The sequence below is a fragment of the Apium graveolens genome, chromosome 1 (assembly GCF_009905375.1).
Source record: "Apium graveolens cultivar Ventura chromosome 1, ASM990537v1, whole genome shotgun sequence".
In the NCBI taxonomy this organism is placed as follows: domain Eukaryota; kingdom Viridiplantae; phylum Streptophyta; class Magnoliopsida; order Apiales; family Apiaceae; genus Apium; species Apium graveolens.
In genome coordinates, this window is record NC_133647.1 from 140,887,349 (window position 1) to 140,910,869 (window position 23,521).

Genomic DNA, 23,521 nt, shown 5'->3' on the forward strand with positions numbered 1-23,521 from the left:
CGATTCAAGGATAACCTTAGAGGTTTTACAAGGAGAAAGGTAATATTCAAAATTCTCAAGAATAGAAATTTTGATAAAGGAAATGTGACGTAATTATAATGATGCCAAGTGGGGCACGTGTTAAACCACGAGAAAGTATGGATCGAACCAGTAAAGGTCGAAATTATTCAGGGCAATTAGGACCTAAGATAAAAGATGTTCTAAGTATGATTGAGAGTCAGTCGTGACAGTGATTAACCTCTAAAGACTAAGGCAATAACTTATGGAAAAATGGTAATTTTTTTTTCTCTAACCAGGATTTAAGAAAAACATTTTCACATAAGCAGTGATTGAAATGAGGTAGAAAATTTAGTTGGAGGTGGTTAAAATGACATTGATTGTAAGGAAATTTTACTATCAGGAAAGGCCAAAGAGGTGGCCGACACTTTAAATGTAAGAGGATAATTATAAGGGCTCGTGCGAGAGGAATACAGTGATGATGGTTGAAGCCAGGAAGGTTGTATTACGGTTCGGAAGATTGATATTCCTTCTGATGACTGTGCAATACTCAACCGTAATAGTAGTTGGGTAAAGGTTTAATTCGTGTAATCGCCATGAGCGGGCTATCTATCTTAGAAGGTACTATCTTGAGATAAGCCATGACCATATTTCAAGAAAGACTAAACGAACCTTTGAGTTAAGTCTTCTATTGTAGGCATATGATTAAGAAGGGTATTAACCTGCTATCGTTGCTTTGATTGAAACTCTTCTGCAATTTTATCTACTTCATGTCATGAAAGTACGTCAGAGTTTGGAGTGTTCTTCATAAATTATGATTGGTGATTATGTTAACTCCTTAGAAGTATTCTATACGACATGTATGGACTCCGTATGGTTAGATATTAAGATTTCATGGAAAGTGAATGACGACAGTAGGTCAGTGGTGGACCATAGTAATGCAGCAATGATTCTGCGAGTAATGAGCTGATTACAACCATGAGAGTTGTATTGGAATGGATGTTGAGATTGAGTACCACTAATCGGGTCGTGGTAGTGCATAAGTTATCATTGATAGACTAATTAAGTAGAGTATCTACCTATTGAATATTTATTCCCTCTTATGAAAAGAGAGTCGTGTTACTATATGAGGAAGGTTGCGGTGCAAGCATAGAATTCTAGTAACGATGATATCTAGAATGAGATCCCAGATTCGATTTTCGATATCGAGGAAGTTTCAAAGGTGATTGTGTATAAGCTCGAGGAAGAGCATGGGTCCATAGAATGATGGACGGAATAGCAAAAATATTTAGGCATGTGAAATACGATGCTATAATACTTAATGTTGATATAAATACATATATGTTTTGTTCTCCTATGACAAACCTCTATAGTTCAGAGGTATATTCCAAGCCAGATATTTTATGGCAATAATTTTTTTTTTTATGAATATACAATTCTCTTCAGTTCGTTCTTTTCTCTTCTTTTCATTTCATGTAAGATGAGAAGAACAACCCTTCCAGAAGGGGAGGTATTGCCGAATGACTATCTATCTGTGTGATAGAAGCCTAGTAGGATACCATCTATTGTTTAATTGCTTGTCAAGTACTAAAGGCTGGCCACCTTCTGTACTAACTATGCGATATAACAAGTGTTCATGATCATAGTGATCTCTCAATAAATTCATTTACTTCTATATGAAGGACCAAGCTTTCGAAGATGGAAGCAGCTAAAGGAAGTAGTATCAGTACGGTGGTATTCCGATTCTAACGCGTTCATGATACTAAGGTTGATGTGGTTATTAAAAGGTTATAGAACGCTAACGAGCAAAAGTGTAACCAATATAGTATTATATACGGAAGATAGTAATGACTACAAACTGGAAAAGAATGGGTATTGAGAAGCAAAAGCCATAGTGCTAGAAGCTATGATGAGAGTCTGTGCAATAGACTTGAATGAATTTAGAATGATCACTTAACACGGATTGAGTTTTCTTATGAAAATAGATCATATGTCATTATCGAGATGTCGCCTTATAAGATCCTTGAGGGAAGACAATGTCGATCTCCCTTATGATATGATGATGTTGTAGAGCGCAAGATGCTTAGACCAGAAGTGGTCCAAAGGACCAAGGATATATTAGATTTAATTAGAGGACGGCTGGTAGTAGCCCAAGATGGGCACACGAAGTATGTTGATTTGATATGAAAGGACAAGGAATAGGAAGTAGGGGACCTAGTGCTGTTATAGGTATTCCCTTGGAAAGGATAGATGAGGTTCAGAAAGAAAAGAAAGCTAAGCCCACGAATTGTTGGACCCTTTGAGGTATTAAGACGTATTGGGAAGTTAGCATATGAGCGCATAGACATGCAACACGACGTAACCTATATGGAGCAACCAGGAAGGGTTATAGATTGAAAAAGGAACAAGTGTTTAGGAGAAGGGTTATCAAACTATTCAGAGTTTGATGGAAGAACCATAATGTGGGAAAATTTACTTGAGAATTAGAAAGTGCAATGCTAAGAAAGTATCCCTATTCATTTTCTATCTGATTCCGGGACGGAATCCTTTTAAGGAGGGGAGACTGTAATAACCCTAATTTTTGGAATTTTTGAAATCCTTATGAATAGTGTTTTGCTGATTATGCTGAAAAAGAAAACTTTTCATGCCACACTATGTAGGGGCTCTTTTATTGATCTTCTGGGATATTATTAGTACTCTATATGATAAATAAGTGTATGTAAAGATCGTCAGAATCCAAATTCGAACACTTTGATTTTTCCCGAAAATCTACCAGATACAGAAAGAATTGAGTATAAGGTAACAAAATAAAAAGAATTTAAATTCAAGGATTAAAAGAGAGGATCATGAAAGGAATATAATGTATTGAGAAAGGTTAAAGAAACCTAAGTAATAAGATCCCGGGTATGATCCCTCAAACGATAAACGAAAACGAAAACGAAAGTTAAGCGAACCGTATAACAGATCAGCGGTTATTAGGCAAGCAATTAAGAGTTAATCAAGGAGGTTAGGGATGATGATGTCATCAAACCAACAAGAAGAGGACAAGTGTGGAGGGTGACATCACATGATGACCAAAGCATGACATAAGGGAAAGAAGTGTGGTTGATTTATAACCACACAATTTTTCATGGTTAAAAATGATTAAAACAAAACAAAAGTCAACCAACCAAGGCAAATCAAAACAAATCACAAAAAAACACAAAAACTCTTCCCTTTTCTTCATCAAGCTCTCGGCCAAAATAAACACAGAAACTTCAAACTGCCATATCTCCTTCCATACTCACTCAAATGTTATGTTCTATAGCTCTTTGGAAAGGTATTGAGATGGCCTACAACTCTTGTTCACAAGTATCGTCCAAATAAGCATGGTAAGACCCTCATTTTTACAGTTCTTTCAATCGGACTTTTAGAAACTTTAAAGCCTAACTTTGTGTTCTTGATCTCTTTGGAAAGATCAAGCTTGTAGGAGGCTCCATAAGGCTTCCTAGTAACTTTCCACCCTCCAAGAAAGATATAAATCTTCACACCCTTTAGTAATAAGTTTGAATGTTGAAGTTTGGAGATGGTTTGGATGGATGAGTAGTAATTTGAATGATAAGCATGATTCGAGCTTAATTGTTAAGTAGTTTAGTTGAATTTGGAGATGTTATAATATATGATTGGATTGAGATACTTGAGCTTATTATGACTGAAATCAGTAGCATTGATGTGTATCTTGAGTTGTTGTTGATTGATAGTTGGATTGATATGATTTGGAATGGTAAAAATTTGGGAAATCGCGTAAACATAGTCGTTGTAATGTCCGATTTACTTTAGACTGTTTTTGCTCTAAACATCAGGACCCGAGAACTCCCTGTTAGGTTTTGACCATTACCATGATTAGATATTTCATGTTACGAGCTTCGTTTTGATACGTGGTTCGTTTGAATCCGATGTACGGTTTAGGAGAAACGACCATTTTAAGTAACGGCGTTTCGCGACCGAACCATTACCCCTCGCCTTACTTTGAAACCTTGGTTAAGGACCTTAAATGACTAATTGGGGTATGAAACATTTATTTAAAGTGGATTAGGTAGTTGGTAAGGTACTCTCGAAAGAATCGCCTTAAAACCCTTAATGGTTAATTTATTAAAAATGGTGGAGCCGAGGGTACTCGAGCGACTTACGAGAATCAGTAAGCGCAAAGCGAGCGTTAGAGTCTAATTTGGTTAAAGTATAGATTTACAAGTGACTTTGGTTTAATTCCAACTTATATGTTGTTTATAGGTTACCAGACTCGCCCCAAGCCATTTATAACCCCCAGTCGCTCAGGCAAGTTTTCTACCCGTTATACTGTTGTTGTGATGTATATATGTATATGCATTATCTTGTGATAAGTGCATGATTATTATTAGCAAAGTCTTGCGATATATTGGAGCATGTGATATGATATTTATATGCATGCCTGTTTTGTAATCTTGATATCTAATTGTTGATTCAAAAGCTTATAAGTTGCATAATACCTATGCTAGAGATAAGCAGTAGTTGCGTATACCCTTAGTATAGGGGACCCAAAGGTGAAAATTTTCTAAACCGGAAATCGATGTTCCCGAGTATAATATATATATATATATATTTATATATATATAGATATAGTTTTCAAAACTATTAATCGAATAAGGTTTATTCGCTAACTTTATTTTATTAAATAAATATTATTTTGAATATTCATTCGAGGACTTATGACTCCGCTTAATTTATTAAATGAATATTATTTTGAATATTCATTCCAGGACTTATGATTCCGCTTAATTTATTAAATGAATATTATTTTGAATATTCATTCGAGGACTTATGACTCCGCTTATTTTATTAAATAATATTCTTTATTTTATTAAAGAATAATGTTTCGATAATTAAACTTATTTTCGATTATTCAAATAAAGATCGTGCTTTCATATAAGTATATCTTTGGTTATTTATTATTAATTTCAAGTATGAGTTTTAAAACTTCTACTTCAATTATTTTTATAGAGAATATCCTTTATGGGAATATTATTTAAATGATAATATTCAGATATTTTCTAATATATCGGGACTGATTTATTTCATTAAATCGGTATTACTCCAAACATTCTTAAAAATGTTTTCGAGTCTTCAAAATAATTTTAAAGGTTAGAGCGGATCCCAAAACTCGTTTTTATATTTAAGATCTTCCTTTAAAAGGGGATTTAAATACTCGCTCAAAACCTGAGGGATCCGGCTCTCTGGTGTATTTTATATTCGCAACGAGGTTGCTGCTTTGATAAATGAATTGATTACTTACCCAACGTTCGGGAAGTAAGTCTATCTATTGAGTCGGCATAAGCAACATGGGTTCAGTGGGCGTCCATGAAAGTGTAAGTGGGTCAGTGGGAGTCCATCAATGCGAAAGTGGCTGAGTGGCAGTCCAGCATAAGGCCCTAATGTGGCCAGGGTGATGACCAGTGGGGGATTCATCCATCTACTAGTAGAAAAGGTTACTTATTGGTATCTTTGCCTGATCAGCAAGATATCAGGTTTATGCCAAGGTTTTCTCCTTTCCAAATTCATTGGATATTGCAACTCTGTTTATAATTTTCATAATAGAGGTTTTCAAGGAGTGTATGAAATATATATATATAGGAGTGTATATATATATCAGGACTTAATGAAGTATCTCGTAACTTCATTATTTATAATGATATTTCAAAGATTGAATCTATTCAAGTCTTATCTTGTAGTCTCATCAGTGTGATGAACTTTTGAAACTAATTATAACTTGAAAGGTGGTAGTTCAAGTAGTATTCGGAAAAGATATAAGTATATTGGAGTATCTTGTAACTTCATCTTTTAAACTTATATCTAGTTAATGATTATCTTATGCATGACAAAGATTTTCAGAAAAACGTTGAGACAAGGTTGGATATATGAGATCACCTTGCAACGATATTTTTATACAGTTATAAACTGGAACTCTGTGTATATTATACATGTCAGAGGATTTCAAAGATTGTGAAAAGTATATATGTACATATACTGAATATTTTGCGACTTGGTCGTGTTAAGATATCAGCTTGGTTCATTTCTTCTTGACCAAGACTTTCATGAGTACTATGAGAATGCTCATATATTGTTAATCATTATACATATCATTTTGGTGGGCTTGTTGATCACCCTTGCTTTCTTCTTTCATCACACAACAACAGATAGAAAAGATAAACAGGGCCAAGCTCCCAATTTGCGAGCGGATAGGAAACGTTTCGTAGTTTCCTATAGGCGTTGATGTCGTTGTAGCTGAGGTAGGAACTACCAATAGTCTAGGATTTCAACTTTTGATGTACCAGACTTATGTATCTTTATTAAATGTAATAATGGCAAAGAAATGTAAATCTATTCAGAAACCCTTTTAAGGTGTAATGGCATAGAATTTTGGAATAAAATGACTCGTGTTATTTTTGGATATTCATCTCTGAGACTATAACTTGTGGTGTGTGTGTTTATTGTGGGGTCACAGTACAGAGTAGTTGATTGTTTATTAAGATTGGGTGTTATTAAGGGAAATGGAACTCGTGACGACCCGGATCCCCGACCCCGGATTTGGGGGTGTTACATAAAATACTTAGTTTCTTTAGAATTAAACAGAATATTTGCAGTAACCAAATTGAGTAAAAGGTTACCTGCTATCACGCCCTAGCTGGGTTGGGGCAGTTGCTAGAATAATTCCCAGGTTGGTTGCAATTAAAGCACCTCAGTAGCTCTTTTCCCAAATTACATGCCCCGGGATGTTTCTCCCCACATGACTTATGATCTGGTAGGGGTGACCGAAACTGGTTATGAAACGTAGTCTTATATTGACCACCTCCCTGGGCGATACTCTTGCTTACCGGTTCGCTAAACCTGGTACCCATGCGGGTTGGGACACTGCTACCCTCTCAGTCCTAATCAGAAACTTCTGTTTATCGCTTTGCCGCCTTGGCTTCCGAACTCCTCTTCTTGCTCTCTTCCTCTTTTTGACTTTGCTCACTATCTGCCTCTACAATCGAGGCCTTTTTGCACATAGTCTGTTATCTCAAGTAATGACACTCGGTCCCGAATCCATTATTTCAGCCCTTGTTGAAATCTCCTTGCCTTTTTCTCTTTCGTGTTCATAAACTCCGGCACGAATCTCGACAGTTCAATAAATTTGGCTTTGTACACAGCCACTGACATCTTATCTTATTTAATCTCTAGAAACTTCAACTTCATCTGAGCCTCCATAAACCTGGGAAATACTTTTCCCCATGTGATAATCACATCAGTCTCCAGGGTTCCTTTAGGTTCCCACTAATAATTTGCTTCTCCTTTCAACATATAATTGGTGAACACAGTCTTTTGCGTCTCTTCTATGGGCACTATCTCAAAGCTCTTTTCCATTTCTTTCAGCCAAGCTCTGGCCTTAACAGGTTAGCAGTCCCTTGAAATTTCTGGGGGTTTTAACAACTTAAAGGCCTTAAAGACATTAATAACTGGAACATGATCAACCTGGGTTGAGGGTGATAATTTAAATTCTCTCGAAGAAGATTCATAATTTGGTCCATGGGGTTTCCGCTCTGGCCTTCCCCCTCGTTAGTATCCATAGTTTCTTCTTCATTGTAATCCTCTAAGCCGAATTCATTATATTCGACTTCCTCGTGTTCTTGGTTATTTTGGTTTACCAATTCAGCAGGGTTTTCTCTAGTTTCCCAATATGTCGGGGTGGCATCATTATGCTAATATAAAAGATCACCAATATAACATTATTCACGTCTCTACTCATTATGTTAAAGTCGCTTAATAACTCGCTTTGTCACAAATATATTCTTCATTCTTCTTTAGTTACTCGCAATGTTGTGCCCACGCACCTGATTTGATGCGTTAACAAAAGACGACATCCTGTCGAGAATATACACATAGCTCCTAGTGACATCCCACTCTTGGAATTCTGCGTCAGACTTATTGGTCTTCTCCTCCAGTAGTTCGGAGCTTGCTGCGTTGATTGCAGGAGCATGAAACTTTTCAGAAATTATTCTGTCGATTCTCGCTTTCCGTGCCGAACCATAATGGCTTAACAGACGAAATGATTTCGTATTATCGCATAGCATTCTCATCTTGGGACACGCTAAAATCTTCCTTATAGGACATAGATTCCTCAATGGTATAGAGAATACCCTTCTTGGTAGAATCGATATTCGTCATGTATTGAACCCTTATTATCAGAAGAATACTTTCAACCAATTCTGGTAACATAATAACCTTAATAGTAAAAGAATTAAGCATCTTGATTCTTGCATAATATGTCTCCTCAAGGGCACTCTATAAAGAGCTATGGGTGGCAAGACTCGGGTTTTCCAATCAACCCATGGTATTGGGGTATCGTCTTCATCCCGCTTTCTCCGGAGACTTAGCTCCACTTCTATATCAACATAAAAAAAAATCATGTACCATTTTCTCCTTTCCTCATTCTGTCGATCTTAAACGATTCCATCAATTTCCGTATAATACTTCACATAAACACTTCAACATAACTCCTGGTAGTCTATCAACAAACTCTATCGGCTCAACCAATAGACTCTCTTTTGCATATAATTCTTAGCACCCTTTTCTCTGAGTGCTACAACTCATTCTATTCCCTTAATGCTGGCTTTTCAATCGACTGTTAATAACTCAACCAATGCCTCAACTCTTAAGGCTAAGGTCCCCTTGGGTACTACCGTCGCGACTACTCCTTAGTAATCCGACTACGAACTCGATGAGAGTTCTTGTTAACTTTTAGATCCTCAGTCTACCCATTTTACTCTTACTGTTTCCAAGACTTATAACCTTTGGCTCTGATACCATTTCTGTAACACCCCCAAATCCAAGGTCGTGAATTCTGGTCGTTACGATCACTTATTAATTAAATAATTCTCTTTTCACAATATTACTCGACCTTTTATTCAAACTCACACACACACAGGTTATATGCTTGGAAACAGTATCAAATAAATCATCTCCACTTATCTACCTGACGGGGTTGGCGCACAAAAAGCCTACAGAACTCACGAGCGTTCCTTACCCGCCTACGGACAACAGTCCTGGTCTGATCCATGCTGGTAGTTTGTTGTGATATGATATATAAAAGAAAGGGTGAGCATTATAGCTCAGCAAGGTATATATCCCCATAATTAAGTATGTAAGGATAAATAAAACCAATAATTATACTTTGTATCTCCAAAGCATTCTGAAAGTTTATATGCTTGTCAAATATATAATATTCTCAAAATCAACTACAATAGTATATCCACTGGATACTTGTATTCATCTCTTTCTCAAAATCATTTTATACTCGTACTCATTTTATTTCAAAATCTCAAGATGTTACTCGAACCAAGATTCTCAAATGGGTGTGATATATAGTCATCAACATCCCAATTTAAAACTCAGCTTTATTGGCAGATTTCTCAAATGGATTTGATATATATTCATCAATATCCTTGTTTAAAACTCAGCCTTATCGGCTCTCTGTTGTATATTTCACAATAGTTTTTCCAAAATGGAAGAAAGGGACTATACTGGAATAAACCACGTATCGGTGATCAGCCGAATACAAAATTTTCTCTACTAGTAGAAGGAATACAAACCTAGCCGCCTTTGGGCTCATCAAGACACTACACGGTGGTTGCCCATTATCATGCAAGTCTGAAAGTCAATGGTCACATAGACCTTATAATCGTACAATGCTCCACTCCGCGCTTGCATAATGCGCCACTCCGCGCCTGGTCCCTGCCCGATACCACTCCGTGCCGGGCATGCCACATTCCAGTCCCAAGACAATTATATCTTTTGCTCAAAATCCTTTTTCGAAGGAATAGGTCGTCAAAAGTTGACCTTTAAATAAGATGATTTATTCATCACTTTTAACTCAATTGATCTTTGGGAGTTGTCGAAGTTTCGAATTTAAAATCATTTTCAAATCCCTATCTGTAGTAGGGTGACACATATATTACTCACTTGTTCTTTATTGAACGAGGAAGCAAAACTATTATGCTTCTAGACTAAGTTCCCTAAGGTTTTGTTACGTTTTAAATGATTAATCTCTTTCAAGAGTTTTAAATAATTTAGAAAGTACCTTTGGGAACTATGTCTATTTTTAAATAAGTTTTTAGAAGTCCGAAGATATTAAATATCTAAGGTCCCATAATAATTTAAGAGGGATTCAATGAATTGATAAAATCTTATAAATAAAATATCTTTGTATAAGGTTCAATGAATTGATAAAAACCATATATATAAAATATTTCTGAATAAGGTCCAACGAATGGAGACACCTTAATCAAATAATCAAAACAGGATTTGGTATCCTATAATTGCTCTTTGAATAGTTAAATCTTTATTAAATAACGTGAAATGATTTATAAACTATTCAGTTTTTTTTAAATACTTTCTGGATATTTAATAATCCCTTAAGTATCGCTTTATAAAATAATCAATCAAGTAAGGGTGTTAAACCAATATTTCTCGAAGTTTAAGTCAAAATCTCAATCGTTGGCTTGATATATATATTACGCGAACATACTTTGTTTATCGAAATAGAAATCTTTCACGTCTGGCTCTCTTCGGAATTAAATCGTTATTAAAATATCTTCGACTCCCATTATCATATATTATATTTGAAATACGTTTCAATTTCTCATACTCGTGTAAAACGAAATTTGTTTTTATAAACAATCGCATAATTCGTATGCATTGATATCATAGACAAGCATATATATTTGAACTGTAAATCATGGCATCAATATCACAACAGTATATATATAGCATGGATAGTATGAGATTGGGTTTCGAAAACTTGCCTCAAGTAATCAAAGTGGTATGGTCTCTGGTGTTTAGTTGGCGATCTATAAATAAGAACCAACGGTCTAAGTTAGTACGCGATTAACGTCTCGCTTTTATTAAGCAAATTAAGCAACTTTCGCAACTACTCAAGTATAACGAATCTCCGATCGTCACATTCTCAACACTTATATTCTCACTTTATAACATGGTCGAGTTTTGAAATCGATCGTTCGCTTTAGAAAGACCATTTCGAGTTTTAAGCTCGAACGTGAGAAAACGCGCGTCAAAACTAGGTTTTTATACGTTTCTCGCTTGCGCTCGCTTTACCAAAACATTTTTATAAAATCGAAAAATTAATATTTTCTGAAAATTCTTTTTGTACAGTCTTCTCTACTGTCATATCCATTTTTCATAATTTTTCCAGAATCTTGAAATTAATTTAAGTCCTTCAAAATCACCATGCAAGTGGACTTAAGTGTAGTTGGCTAATCGCAAAAATGTTTTACACTAAAACGACCATAACTTCTAAACCGTAAATCTTCTCATGATGATCTACACATGTATACAAACTAAAAAACAAGATATATCTAGTAATATCCAGTGGTTTTCAAATTTTAACCATTTTAATGACCGAATGTCCTACAGAAAACAGATCAAGTGAAAGAATGCCCAAACTCAATTTCTACTACTTGATCTTAACACAATCACTACCTATAACCATCATAAACACAAGTACTTCTCAAGATCCACCCACATACACCTTATATTCTCTATCTAGTACCACATACATGGATTGCAACTCAACATCTCAAGCCTTTAGCAAGAACATAATCAATACAAACTCAAACAAACACAATCCTTTGGATCTTAACACTACAACAAACATAACTCTTAAATCCAACCATAAAACCTTAAAGGGTTGAAAGTTATACCTTTTTGGAACTAGTAAGGTTATTGATAGGATGATTGAGGCTTGGTTTGCTTAGAAAACACTTAGAAGGGCTTGATCCTTAAGAAACAAAACCAAGAAACAAGTTAGAATTTCGGAGTTACCTTTCAGCACCTCATTCAAACATTTTTATAAAATTGAAAAAAAATAATTTGAGGCTGAAATTTGGTACTAAGCTTACCCATGATATAGAGAAGATATGGTAAAACTTTCATGATATTTTAATGAGTATATTTTGAGTTATGAATTTTTCTTTCTCCCTTGCTCAGAAAACCCGAACTGCTGGAATGAAAAATGGAAGAGCTTTAAGTGAGGGAAAAGGGGTTGTTTTCTTTTGTGGCTAAAGTGTGGGAGTGTATAATGAACATATGGGATGTATGCAGCAGATTTGACAATAATTTAGCAAAGGTATGGGTTGGTTTGATTGTGTGGTGAAGTGAGAAAAGGAAGAAGTATGGTTTGTGTACTTGTTTGTCTCCCATCACTATTCAACACTATTCCACTAACTATTCTAGTTAACTTCTAATCATCTAGTTACACTCCTAACTACTAGTTAGGACTTGGTTATGTATGGCCAACTTGCGTGGGATTTAATTTCTCATTCGTTTATTTATCGTAAATGCAATCGTCGTTCCATTCCGATAGTTTCCACGTATAACGACTTATTTCGTAGCGATTTCTTTTATCGCTTATAATCCTATAACCAATTCCATTCCTTCTCTTGATCATAGAAACACCTTGATATATTATTTATTTCACGTAGTATTCCCGGTTCTACGCCATTCTTTACGGATACGAAAATACGTAGTATAATCGTGAATCTTCGAATCCCGTCGGCTTTTACATTCACTTATTTTCCTCGATAAACAAGAATATGATCTCGGATTCTCAAAATTCCACTATTCATTTTATGATGATCCCCATACGTATTACTTAATCAGCTCAAGTTACTATTCACAGAAGTTTTAAAATATTACAAAAATGAGGGTTCTTACATTCTGTATCGAGTTCGAGTAATCGGAAAAGATTCAAGTCTACCAAATTTTTTATAAAGGACCATACAATAGGTAATATAATTGTTTCAACATATCTCTTTTCATGTTTGATGATTTGACAGAACTACTGAAAATGTAATAAGCAATCAATAATGTTTTAGCTGGTACAATCGCGGACATAGAAAAGGACAAGGGGAAGGTATTTCACAGAATCAACATTACAAGTGAGTTCCCTCTTGTTTTTCGTACCTTCCAGGCCATGCATTGTTTGTAACTTTAAAAAAATTACAATTTTCAGAATGTAGTTATTATAAATGCAATCTGTTATTCGACATGTTTTTGCTTTATTCTTGCAGCTGTTGTAAGAGTCAAGCATCCCGTACAGCCGCTCAATACAATTGGTGGTTCGCCATTACAAAGTAATATTCCTTCAAGAGGCGAGTAGTTAATGCTTATAGTCTGTAGTATAACTGTGACTCAATTCATATTATTGTTAATGATTATAGTAGAATCCAGTAATGCGAGTCATGCGAATATTCATAATATGGAGTTTGGTAAATTAATTGATGTGAACAATTGAATTACAAAATTGTGAGCCAAAATTTCTGATTCATATCTAGATAATGTCATGTTTTTTTTCTTATTCTTACAGACACTGCAAGAATCAGGCGTCTCGTGCAGCTGCTCTGTACAATTGGTGGTTTGACATTACAAAGTAATATTCCTTCAAGATATAAGTTGTTAATGTCTATAGTTGACAGTATTAATGCGAATCAATCCATATCATTGTTACTGTTTAGATAATGTCATGTCATGCACATTTTTTTCTATATTTTACAGCTAAAGCAAAACTCAATCCTCCCGTGTAGCCGTTAATTGCCAATCGTCGTGTGCCATTACAAAGTGGATAGTTTAAGATAAAAAATGCTTCTATTTTTTCAAGGAACTTGACTGATTATACTAATATTTTGTTCTAATTTCGTGTTTTAATTTTGCACAGAAGATACTATGTCTAGCAGTCCTGCATCTCAATCATCCAACGTGTTTCTTCCATAAAGACATTACCAATCAATGTAAAGTTCAATTTAAAAAATTATTTTCTAATAAAAATTTAGCAATTTTGCCAAATAATGAAGATGTGTTTTTTAAACATAAGTTACATCAAGAGTCAATGTTATCGTGTAGAAGGGATGTGTTAGTCATGGTTTACCATTACAAAATAACAATACTCCTGGCTAGATCTTGGTTTTTTCCCAATATTTTAACGATCTTGACCCAATATAGTGAATTTTTTAACTAACTAATTCAAATAATTGATATTGTTGTCCTCTACAACTACATCATGCTTGGTTTATGAAAACTTCCTAATTAATGTAATTAAGTGATCCTCTTATTCTTTTAAAATATCACTCAGTTTTTCCAATACATTGTTTAATTAACACGACTACGAAAATGACAAGAAGTTATATTACAACTGAGTTTGGTAATACATTGAACATATTGAACATGATTTAGTGACTATTGAAGTTTTATATGTATACTATTATAGGTTAACTGTTAGTGAATGCATGTATTATTACATTTTCATCTCGATCTGGGATTAACTTTGTTAAAGAAACCTCTGGTTAGTAGACAATTTAAAACTTTCAATTATCAATTATACCAAGAAAATTATGTGCCTAATATATTTTAATAATTTATGATTTGATATTGCAAAATTCTCATTATCGTCTGTTTTGTAACTTAATATTAACAGTGAGTAGTCTACTAAATTTTTTATGTTTAAGGTGGTTCTTTGGACAAACTTTGCGTTGATTCAAGGAGCACACTTCAATCTGGTATTTTAATATGAGTACTTTGTTTATTCTCTCTGAGATGACCAAACTGCAATATACTAATTACTATTGTTAAAAACAAATTATGTCATTGATTACCCGTAATACTTTTAATTTGTGAATGCGTGGTTGGAAAAAGGTAAGCTTTCTATGACTTCAAATGACGTAACTCTTGCAACTCAGAAAGACAAACATTCTTATGCTACCACTAAGTTAATTTATTTAATTTTAATCATCAGATTTAAATTACATCTCTTTAAAAATTATTTAAATTTTTATTTGTTCTGATCAACATTTGTTTTCATTTACATAACTTTGGTATTTTTCTAATTTAGTTACAAACGTTATCTATAATATATCAAGAAACTTGAGTTCAGAATTTGCCGATGTCGATGAAAATAACATTACTATACAATAGAGGATTATGAGAATTTTGGTATAAGACTTTCTGGAAATTTGATTGGCCATATTATGTTTCATATACTTTTTTCAGTTTCATAATTGAAAGTGATTTTGAACATATCTAAATTTTCAGATGGGATACCTTACTCACAACCAGGATATGAGAGTGACTTTGATGATGAGTTTCCATTTCTATTTCACCATGATGCTGATGAAGGAAATGAATCTGAAATGATATTTAGAATTCATTATCCAGCACCAGAATTCAGTGGTATAATACACTTTATCCTACAATGGACTTTGTTTCAATTATTATCTATGGATTAAAAGTACCGCATGTATGAAATGCAGATGAATTTCTCATGGACCAACCCGATATTGATACTGATGGTGAGGATTTCTCTAGTGATGGTCATTCAGACTATTTATTTTCTGATGGTTCTGACAGTGGTACAGATCTTGAAAATGAAGACATTGATGAAAATATAATCCACCTAGAAATGCATACATTGACTATGGAGGAGACACATCACCATCATCAAATACTGTAAACCCTCCAGTTGGTGAATGCACAAGCTCATTATTTACTTCCAGGAGACATTTTCCAATTTGTCCAGAATATCGTACTCTTGGTGCGCCAACATCAACCTGTAAATATTGTAAAGCTTTCATGTGGGACAAGGAACGTGTTAACAAAAGTAATAGAAATAGTGCTCCCATATTTTCTTTGTGTTGTGAAAAAGGAAAGATAAAGCTTCCAATGGTTAAACCAATACCGAAATTCCTTCTCGACCTACACGCTGATAAGGATCGTGGCACAATTCTTTTACAGAATATCAGGTCTTATAACACAATGGTTAATTTTTCTTCCATAGGAGGAAAGATTGACGATAATATTAATAAAGGGCGTGGTCCAAATATATTTTGAATGGGTGGTATTAATCATCACAAAATGGGAAGTTTAGTACCAAATGATGGTGAAACCCCTAAATTCTGTCAGCTATATATATACGACACTGAAAATAAAGTGGGGAACAAAAAAGTCCATAAATGTACAAAATTCCTCCAATATTGAACCTGAAATTCTGGAAGGTTTAATTAAAATGTTAGAAGAGAATAATCATCTGGTTAGAACTTTCCGAATGACAAGAGATCGATTCAAAAATGACAGTATGGTTAATATAAAAATTATCATGAAAATCTCAAGATCCACGAGTGGGCGAGAGAATCATATAACTCCTTCTGACAAAATAGCAATTCTAATGGTTGGTGATTAGGATCCGAAATGTGAAGATCGTAATATTGTTGTGAGTAGCAAGACGGAAGGTTTAAAGTGAATTACCACACTGCATCCATTGACGATGGCACTCCAATACCTTGTACTATTCCCGTTTGGTGAGGATGGTTTTTAAAAGAAATTAATTACCAAAGATTGTCTGGTAATCGTCAAAAGAAAAGTAAGAATCTGACCATGAATGATTATAATTCTTACACATTCATGGTTCAACTTGAATAAGGTATATCGAACTTTTATAAAATAAAAATTTTATCATTAATATATTTTATTTTTTGATTTATTTTTTATATCATTTACACAGGGCAAACTCTTTAACTTGGTGGCAGGTTGTAAGAACAATTCATTGTTGATGCATTTTCTGTTGTCAAACAATCAAGATTGTGGTACATATGTTGTAATCAAAAGAAATTGTGTTCATAATTGTACCTTAATCTATGTGATGTCACCTGATCCTATAGTTCCAGCTAATGTTGGTCAAGGTTTTACATTATCATCTTTATTTGTTGGATTTACAAGGTACATGTAACAGAATTTTCAAGATTCGCTTATATTAATATGTCGTAAAGTTGGTTACCCTGATCCGTTTCGCACAATGACATGTAATCCATATTGGGATGAGATATTGTAAATGATGTCACTTCTGCCTTCTTGCAATCCAGTGAACTGTCCAGATATTATAGCTTGGGTATTTAAGTTTAAATTGGACCAACTGTATGATGACATCAAGAATAAAAATCATTTTGGAAAATGTATTGTAGATAAGCAGGTAATGTTTACTCATTACAATCACCGAACATGTGGATTTATTACTACTAATACGTGCATTAGTTAATACGACTGTTCTGGATATAATTCAGTATATAATATTATATTTATAGAATTTTAGAATTTCACTAATTACTTCATCTTTATTGCTAACCAATTATGTACGTAGTGGAGTATTAAAAAAGAGGTTTACTACACGCTCATATGTTAATTTGGTTGGATCATGTGGCAAAGAAGAAGTTGAATAAAAACATTGACAAATTTGTATGTGCTGAAATTCTGGATGAAACTCAGGACCCTCACGATTATGCTTTTGTCAAGCAGTAATGATTCATGGACCTTGCGGTGTTGAGTTCAACACTTCACCATGTATGAAGGACGATAAATACACCCGCGGATTCCCTAAGAAGTAAGATTAGTGTATACATATTTATCAAATCATGAATGATAGAAATTTCAATTTTTTCTATTATGCTATTAATAATAAAAAAAAAATTGCTTATCTATTATGCAAATACAATGTTTGACGAATTCAGTTTTCCAATATACAAAAGAAGGAAAATGAAACATACTGTTAATGTTAGAAAAGCTGAGTTGGACAATCGATGGGTTGTACCATATAACATGGATTTAATTATACAGTATGAGTGTCATATTAACTTGGAAGTATGTAATCATGGAAGATGTATCAAGTACTTGTTTAAGTATTGTCTAAAAGGGCATGATCGTGCAACTGTTGTCATTACATCTACAGAGAATAATGGAGGTGAAAAGAAGAAAGAACGTAATGAAATTAAACAATATTTAGATGGAAGGTATGTTGGCTATTTTTCTATGTAAAACTATATAAGTTATAAACCTTAATTTTAAAAATGAATCTCAACAATAATTGTTTCGTGCAGGTAAGTCTTTGGTGCTAAAGCTGCTCATCGGATGTTTAGGTTTCATATATATCATCGGAGCATTTCTATCGAAAGATTATCATTTTATTTACCGAATGAAAAGTATATTACATTCAATAATAATGATAATCTGATTAATGTGTGTCAATGAGCCGAACTAAAAAATAGAAAATTAGAAGCTTTTTTCCAGCTTTGTCAAGAGTTTCCAGATGCTAGAACGTATACGTACCAAGAAATTCCAGAGTATTTTGTATGGGATTCTGGAGATTGTGCTTAGAGGAATAGGAAAAAAGGAAATTGGATTGGAAGGTTGAATTCTTCACACTATTCTACAGGTGAGCTTTGGTATCTCAGAATGCTATTATCTTGAGTTAGAGGACCAAGATGCTACAGTGACCTTCGAACTGTTGAAGGAGTTACATACGACACATTTCGAGAAGCATGTGGGGCTTTACGCTAAATTAACAATGATAATAAATAGCATGAAGTTATCAAAGAAAATGACGACATTGCAATGCCCTATCAGTTGCGTTCTCTGTTTGTACACATAATCGTTAATTGCCAGGTAGGCGATGTGTACAAATTATATATGGAAAATTGGAGGTGCATGTCTGATGATATTTTACTGAAGCGAAGAAAGTTGACTGGCCGACAGAATCTGGAACTCAGTGATGATGATTTAAGAAATTATACTCTTGGAAGTTTTTAAGCTTCAGTTTTTTAATTAAGCTTCATGTTTTCTTTATATACATTTGTTTACGGTAAATTCCTTTCTTCTAATCATTTTCATTATTTATTAGTATAAAGTTTGATACGTGTTTAAATGTTTTGCAGAGAAAGAATATGTCTTGAACTCTATTGGTAGGTCCTTGAAGAATTATCCAACTATACCAATGCCACCATCTAAATTTCTTGACAGGAGCATAAATAAACTGGTTCTTGAAGAAACAAGCTATTATACAAAAATAATATTCAAGGAACACCGACAATTAGTTTCTAATCTTAATAATGAACAGAAGAATGTTTATGAAGCGGTCCTCAATTCAGTTGAAAAAGGAGAGGGAGGTTTCTTTTTTGTATATGGAAGTGGAAGATGTGGGAAATCATATCTTTGGAATACATTTATCACTCGCCTCAGGTCATAAAATAAAATTGTGCTTCCTGTTGCATCCTCTGGCATTGTTGCTACCCTCCTGCCTGGTGGTAGGACTGTGCATTCCAGATTAAAAATACCATTAAAACTGGACGAGGAATCATCATTTTCTATACCTCATAATTCTGATATTGCGGAACTTATCAATCAAACAAGGCTTATTATTTGGGATGAAGTACCGATGCAAAATAGGTTTGCGTTTGAATGTTTGCATTGTTCTCTGCGCGATATAATGAGATCTGTCAATATGGATAGGTATCATCAACTTTTGGTGGGATAACTGTGTTATTAGGTGGTGACTTCTGTCAAATCTTACCATTATAACTAGAGGCTCTATAAGTGACATTGTATATTCATTTATATCTAGGTCTCATGTATGGGCTGATTATCAATTACATGTTCTAAAGGAAAATATGAGACAACGTAGAGGAAATTCAGAAGTCCAGAGACGTCACATAAAAGAGTTAAGTCAGTGGGTTCTCGACATAGGTGATGAAAAGACCCCACCCAAGGATGACAATAATGGACCTGACATGTTTAAAACTATAAACATTCCAGAGGAAACTGCATTCAATCAGACAACAGTGATGTGAACCAATTGATTGATAATGGCTAAGTTAAATTTAACCAAAAGTTCCATAATAGAGTTTATAGAACAAAATGCATTACAAAATAAATAATTTTAGCAATTTAAGTCTTCTACAAGGTACAAATATTTTCAATTTCTTAAAATAAATAAAATATGTTTTAATTCAGAATTAAAATGAACTTTTAATTACTAAAATTGAAATTTAACAAGAAGCTTAAAACGAGTAACTATATATGTGTACATCTATTCTTGATTGACATTTCATAATGGTATTATATAATGTTATGCTCATATCTTTGTATTAGTGGAATAGAATCATAATTTTAAGAGCCGGAGATTGTAATATACATAAATATATATTAACTAATCTTTATAAGTGTCAACAACACACATGGTCATATTCACATTAGATTAATTCGCACAACCATATAACTACACTTATAATTTAAATACAACAAAATAGAATACAATCACTTAGTTAAATTTAACTAAAGGTTCCATAATATAATTTAAAGAACAAAATGCTTCACAAAATAAATAACTAGAGTAATTTAATCCTTCTACGAGTTAAAAATGTTGGGTATTTTTAAAAAAGGATAAAAGATGTTTTAATTCATAGTTAAAATGAATTTTTGTACTTTAAAATAATATTTTACCAATAAGCTTAACACAAGGAATCGTATATGTGTACATCAATTCATGGTTGACATTTCGGAATGGTATTATATGATATTTTGCTAAAATCTCTATTTTTAATGGAATAGAATCCTAATTTTCGGAGTTGGAGATTATATCTTCCAATAATCTATATTTTTAATTTTAATTAATTTACTTGAGTAGTCTAACAGAGATTTGTATCAATCGACATGAACAGATTGATATACTATCGGATAATTAGTGATACCATAACAAGTATTATAACTACATGTATAGCTATTATTCTATCCCCTACAAACTACACACTGATCAACTTTTTATTCATCATTGTATCTTGCATCAAGATTTGTTAGTCATAATATTCTTACCTTATTATTTTCAGTATCTTAACATTCAATCTCCGATAATCACATGATACATTTTGTTTAAAAACTTAACATTTGTCTCCTAATGACATTTTAATTACGTCACAGTGTTTATCCAGAGATTTCAACCATGTTTGATAAGTTAATATCGCTTGACGAAAGTAGGACAAACTGGAATATAAGGGTACGTGTCACTCGAATGTGGCATGCAAATCTTGTGTCGATAATACACTCATCAAATTCAACCTTATTATTCTTGATTCCGAGGTACGTATAATACTATACCACATGTATATCCATGGATGTTAAAATATTCAGACTTTTTTATTTTTCATTGTTGATTTTTAAATTATTTGTAAATCTATGAACAAGATTATCGTGTACATGCCTCCATTTATCTGGATGTTTGGATTATGTTATACAACATGATTGAAGAGGGAAATATTTATGAAATAACTAATTTCATGACTAGAGTATCAAAAGGAATGCATAGGCCAGTTTCCTCTCCAATGGATGTTGTTTTGACGACGTCAAGCATTGTGCGTCGTGTAGTTTTCGATGATTTATCCATCACGAGACACAAGTTTGAAGTTATTGATCTTGCTAATATTTATAGAGTAATAAGAGATCAAACTAATTTTAATATCATAGGTGTTGTGCTTTTAAATTTTTTCATTCAATAATGATTATGACTATCAGTATAATTATGATTTGTAATATCTGATCAATGTATTAGATGTTGTTGGAGTAATATAAGATCCAGAACTACCAAAGGTGCTTTATTCGAGTTATGGCGATGAAATAGTTGTTCATTTCAACCTTACTAATGGAAGGTATATGTAACTTCTTTCATATCTAATCTATGTAAAATTTATCATCTTAACAAATAGTTGTTCTTTCTGTCATAATTAACTTAGGAATTCATTTGTAGTAACTTTTTGGGGAGAACAACTTGCTTTATTAGACCCATTATATGATATGAAATTTGATGATCCTCCTGTGATCTTACTCGCAAGTGTTAGAGTTAGGATTATGTATGGTAAGATATTTAATTAATTAAAATCCACCAAGTTGAATACAATAATTGACATTGTAGTTGATTCCAATTTGGAACATCTATTTGCATAACATGATTTTTAAAATTAATTCAAGGATTGGTGCAACTAACTACTGTGTTATCATCATAAATATATTGCAATATCGATAATGATGTTGTGAAGTCATTCAAACTGAGGTAAATTCTCTTTGGAATGATAATTTTATTAATTAGAGATGCTTTAATTAATTCTGAAATGTCAAAATTTTGCAGGCTTCATGAAGAAGGTTATGTTGTTAGTGAGTTTCTTGCCACAAATAATGATGTCAACTAAAGAATGACTCATATCAGCTAAAGAATGACTGAGTGATTGGATCTACCAATAGAATGTCATGAATTTTTGTCTTTATTATCTCTTTCATCATATCATTTTTGTTTTCCTTTCAATTTCATCATATTCATGGACCACTTTGAGTTTATTTTTTTGTTGGTCAGGAAAATAAAATATTATATTGATTGAGCACTGCATTTGCATTTTTAAAATCCTTAATATATGAAATTTATGTTAAAAATTTTGATTAAAAAAACAAATTTAAATTTAAATTAACAAAATGTACTATCTTTTAATAGTTGTATCTTACCAAACGATTATATAATAGGAAGTTATATTTAACTAATGACTCGAATACTGGAATAGACTAATTACAAGATATAAAGTTGAATCATAAAAATGACTTACATAAAGTAAATTTGTAATTAATAAAATTGGAATAAATGATGCAATTATTGAATATAATATGTGACAACTTTATCAAATATAGGAAAGTAATATTAAACAGCTTTTACATATGTACAAATAATAAAATCACTCTCACCGTAAATTTAAAAAAATGATATTAAATTGTTGATGTATGAGTGTTTTCTTATATTCATTTAAGTATATTTATTTTATTATCAATTTTCCTAAAGAATTGTAAAAAATATTAAAAAGTAAATAGTAGTGCTACATTAACTATGAGTTCTTATTTTAATTAAAATCTCATCTTTATTTATTTTTTCCCATTTTCACTATATTCAATTACCATATACTATGAGTTTAATTAGTTAGAAACTAATACTCCTTCAATGTTGACGGAAGACCGACTCTTAAAGTATACCCTAAATTGGCTAAAATTAATCATTAAAAACTTTGAACAAATACCAAAATTTACATATTACACAGATAGCAATGCAAGATAAGAATAAGGTACATAAAACAAAATTTTGATTAAAAATACAAAATATATGTTGTAATTAGTGAAAGAAATATGTGTAAACATGCGGCCTGAAAAAATGAAGCATTAACTTTACGCTTATTAGAGCTAAATATAATAAGATATAAGACACCTTAAATTGGTATAATAATTACGATTTTTAAAATTATTTTCCGGTTGCTTTCTTAAAAGTAAGTCAAGGCAAATAATTTATACATAGATTTGTCTTAAAAATTGTAAAGCTGCATGGTATATTAGTTATTAATTAATATAGTATTAGTCTTTAGGCACCATCAATTACAACAAATTTAAAGGCAGATACAAATGCACACGCAAAACAAAATCTGCTCTGTGAATTATTTGCAAACTTTGAAGAACTCGATTACATTTGTGTTACTTTACTTCCTGGCAACAATGACGCCTAATGTTGAATATTTAACTGATTTGATCTACCAATATAATTTGATCAATTATTTTTTTATTAGATAAT

At 32.9% G+C, this 23,521-nt stretch overlaps 1 protein-coding gene across 1 annotated transcript; it reads left to right on the forward strand.

Annotated features, from left to right (window-relative positions):
• Window positions 1–17,948: 17,948 nt before the first annotated feature.
• On the forward strand, window positions 17,949–19,724 carry LOC141707443 (uncharacterized). The gene is made up of 5 exons (XM_074510615.1): window positions 17,949–17,978; window positions 18,544–18,679; window positions 18,813–19,116; window positions 19,201–19,386; window positions 19,499–19,724. The coding sequence occupies exons 1-5, from the start codon at window positions 17,949–17,951 to the stop codon at window positions 19,722–19,724; spliced, it is 882 nt and encodes a 293-aa protein (XP_074366716.1).
• Window positions 19,725–23,521: the final 3,797 nt, after the last annotated feature.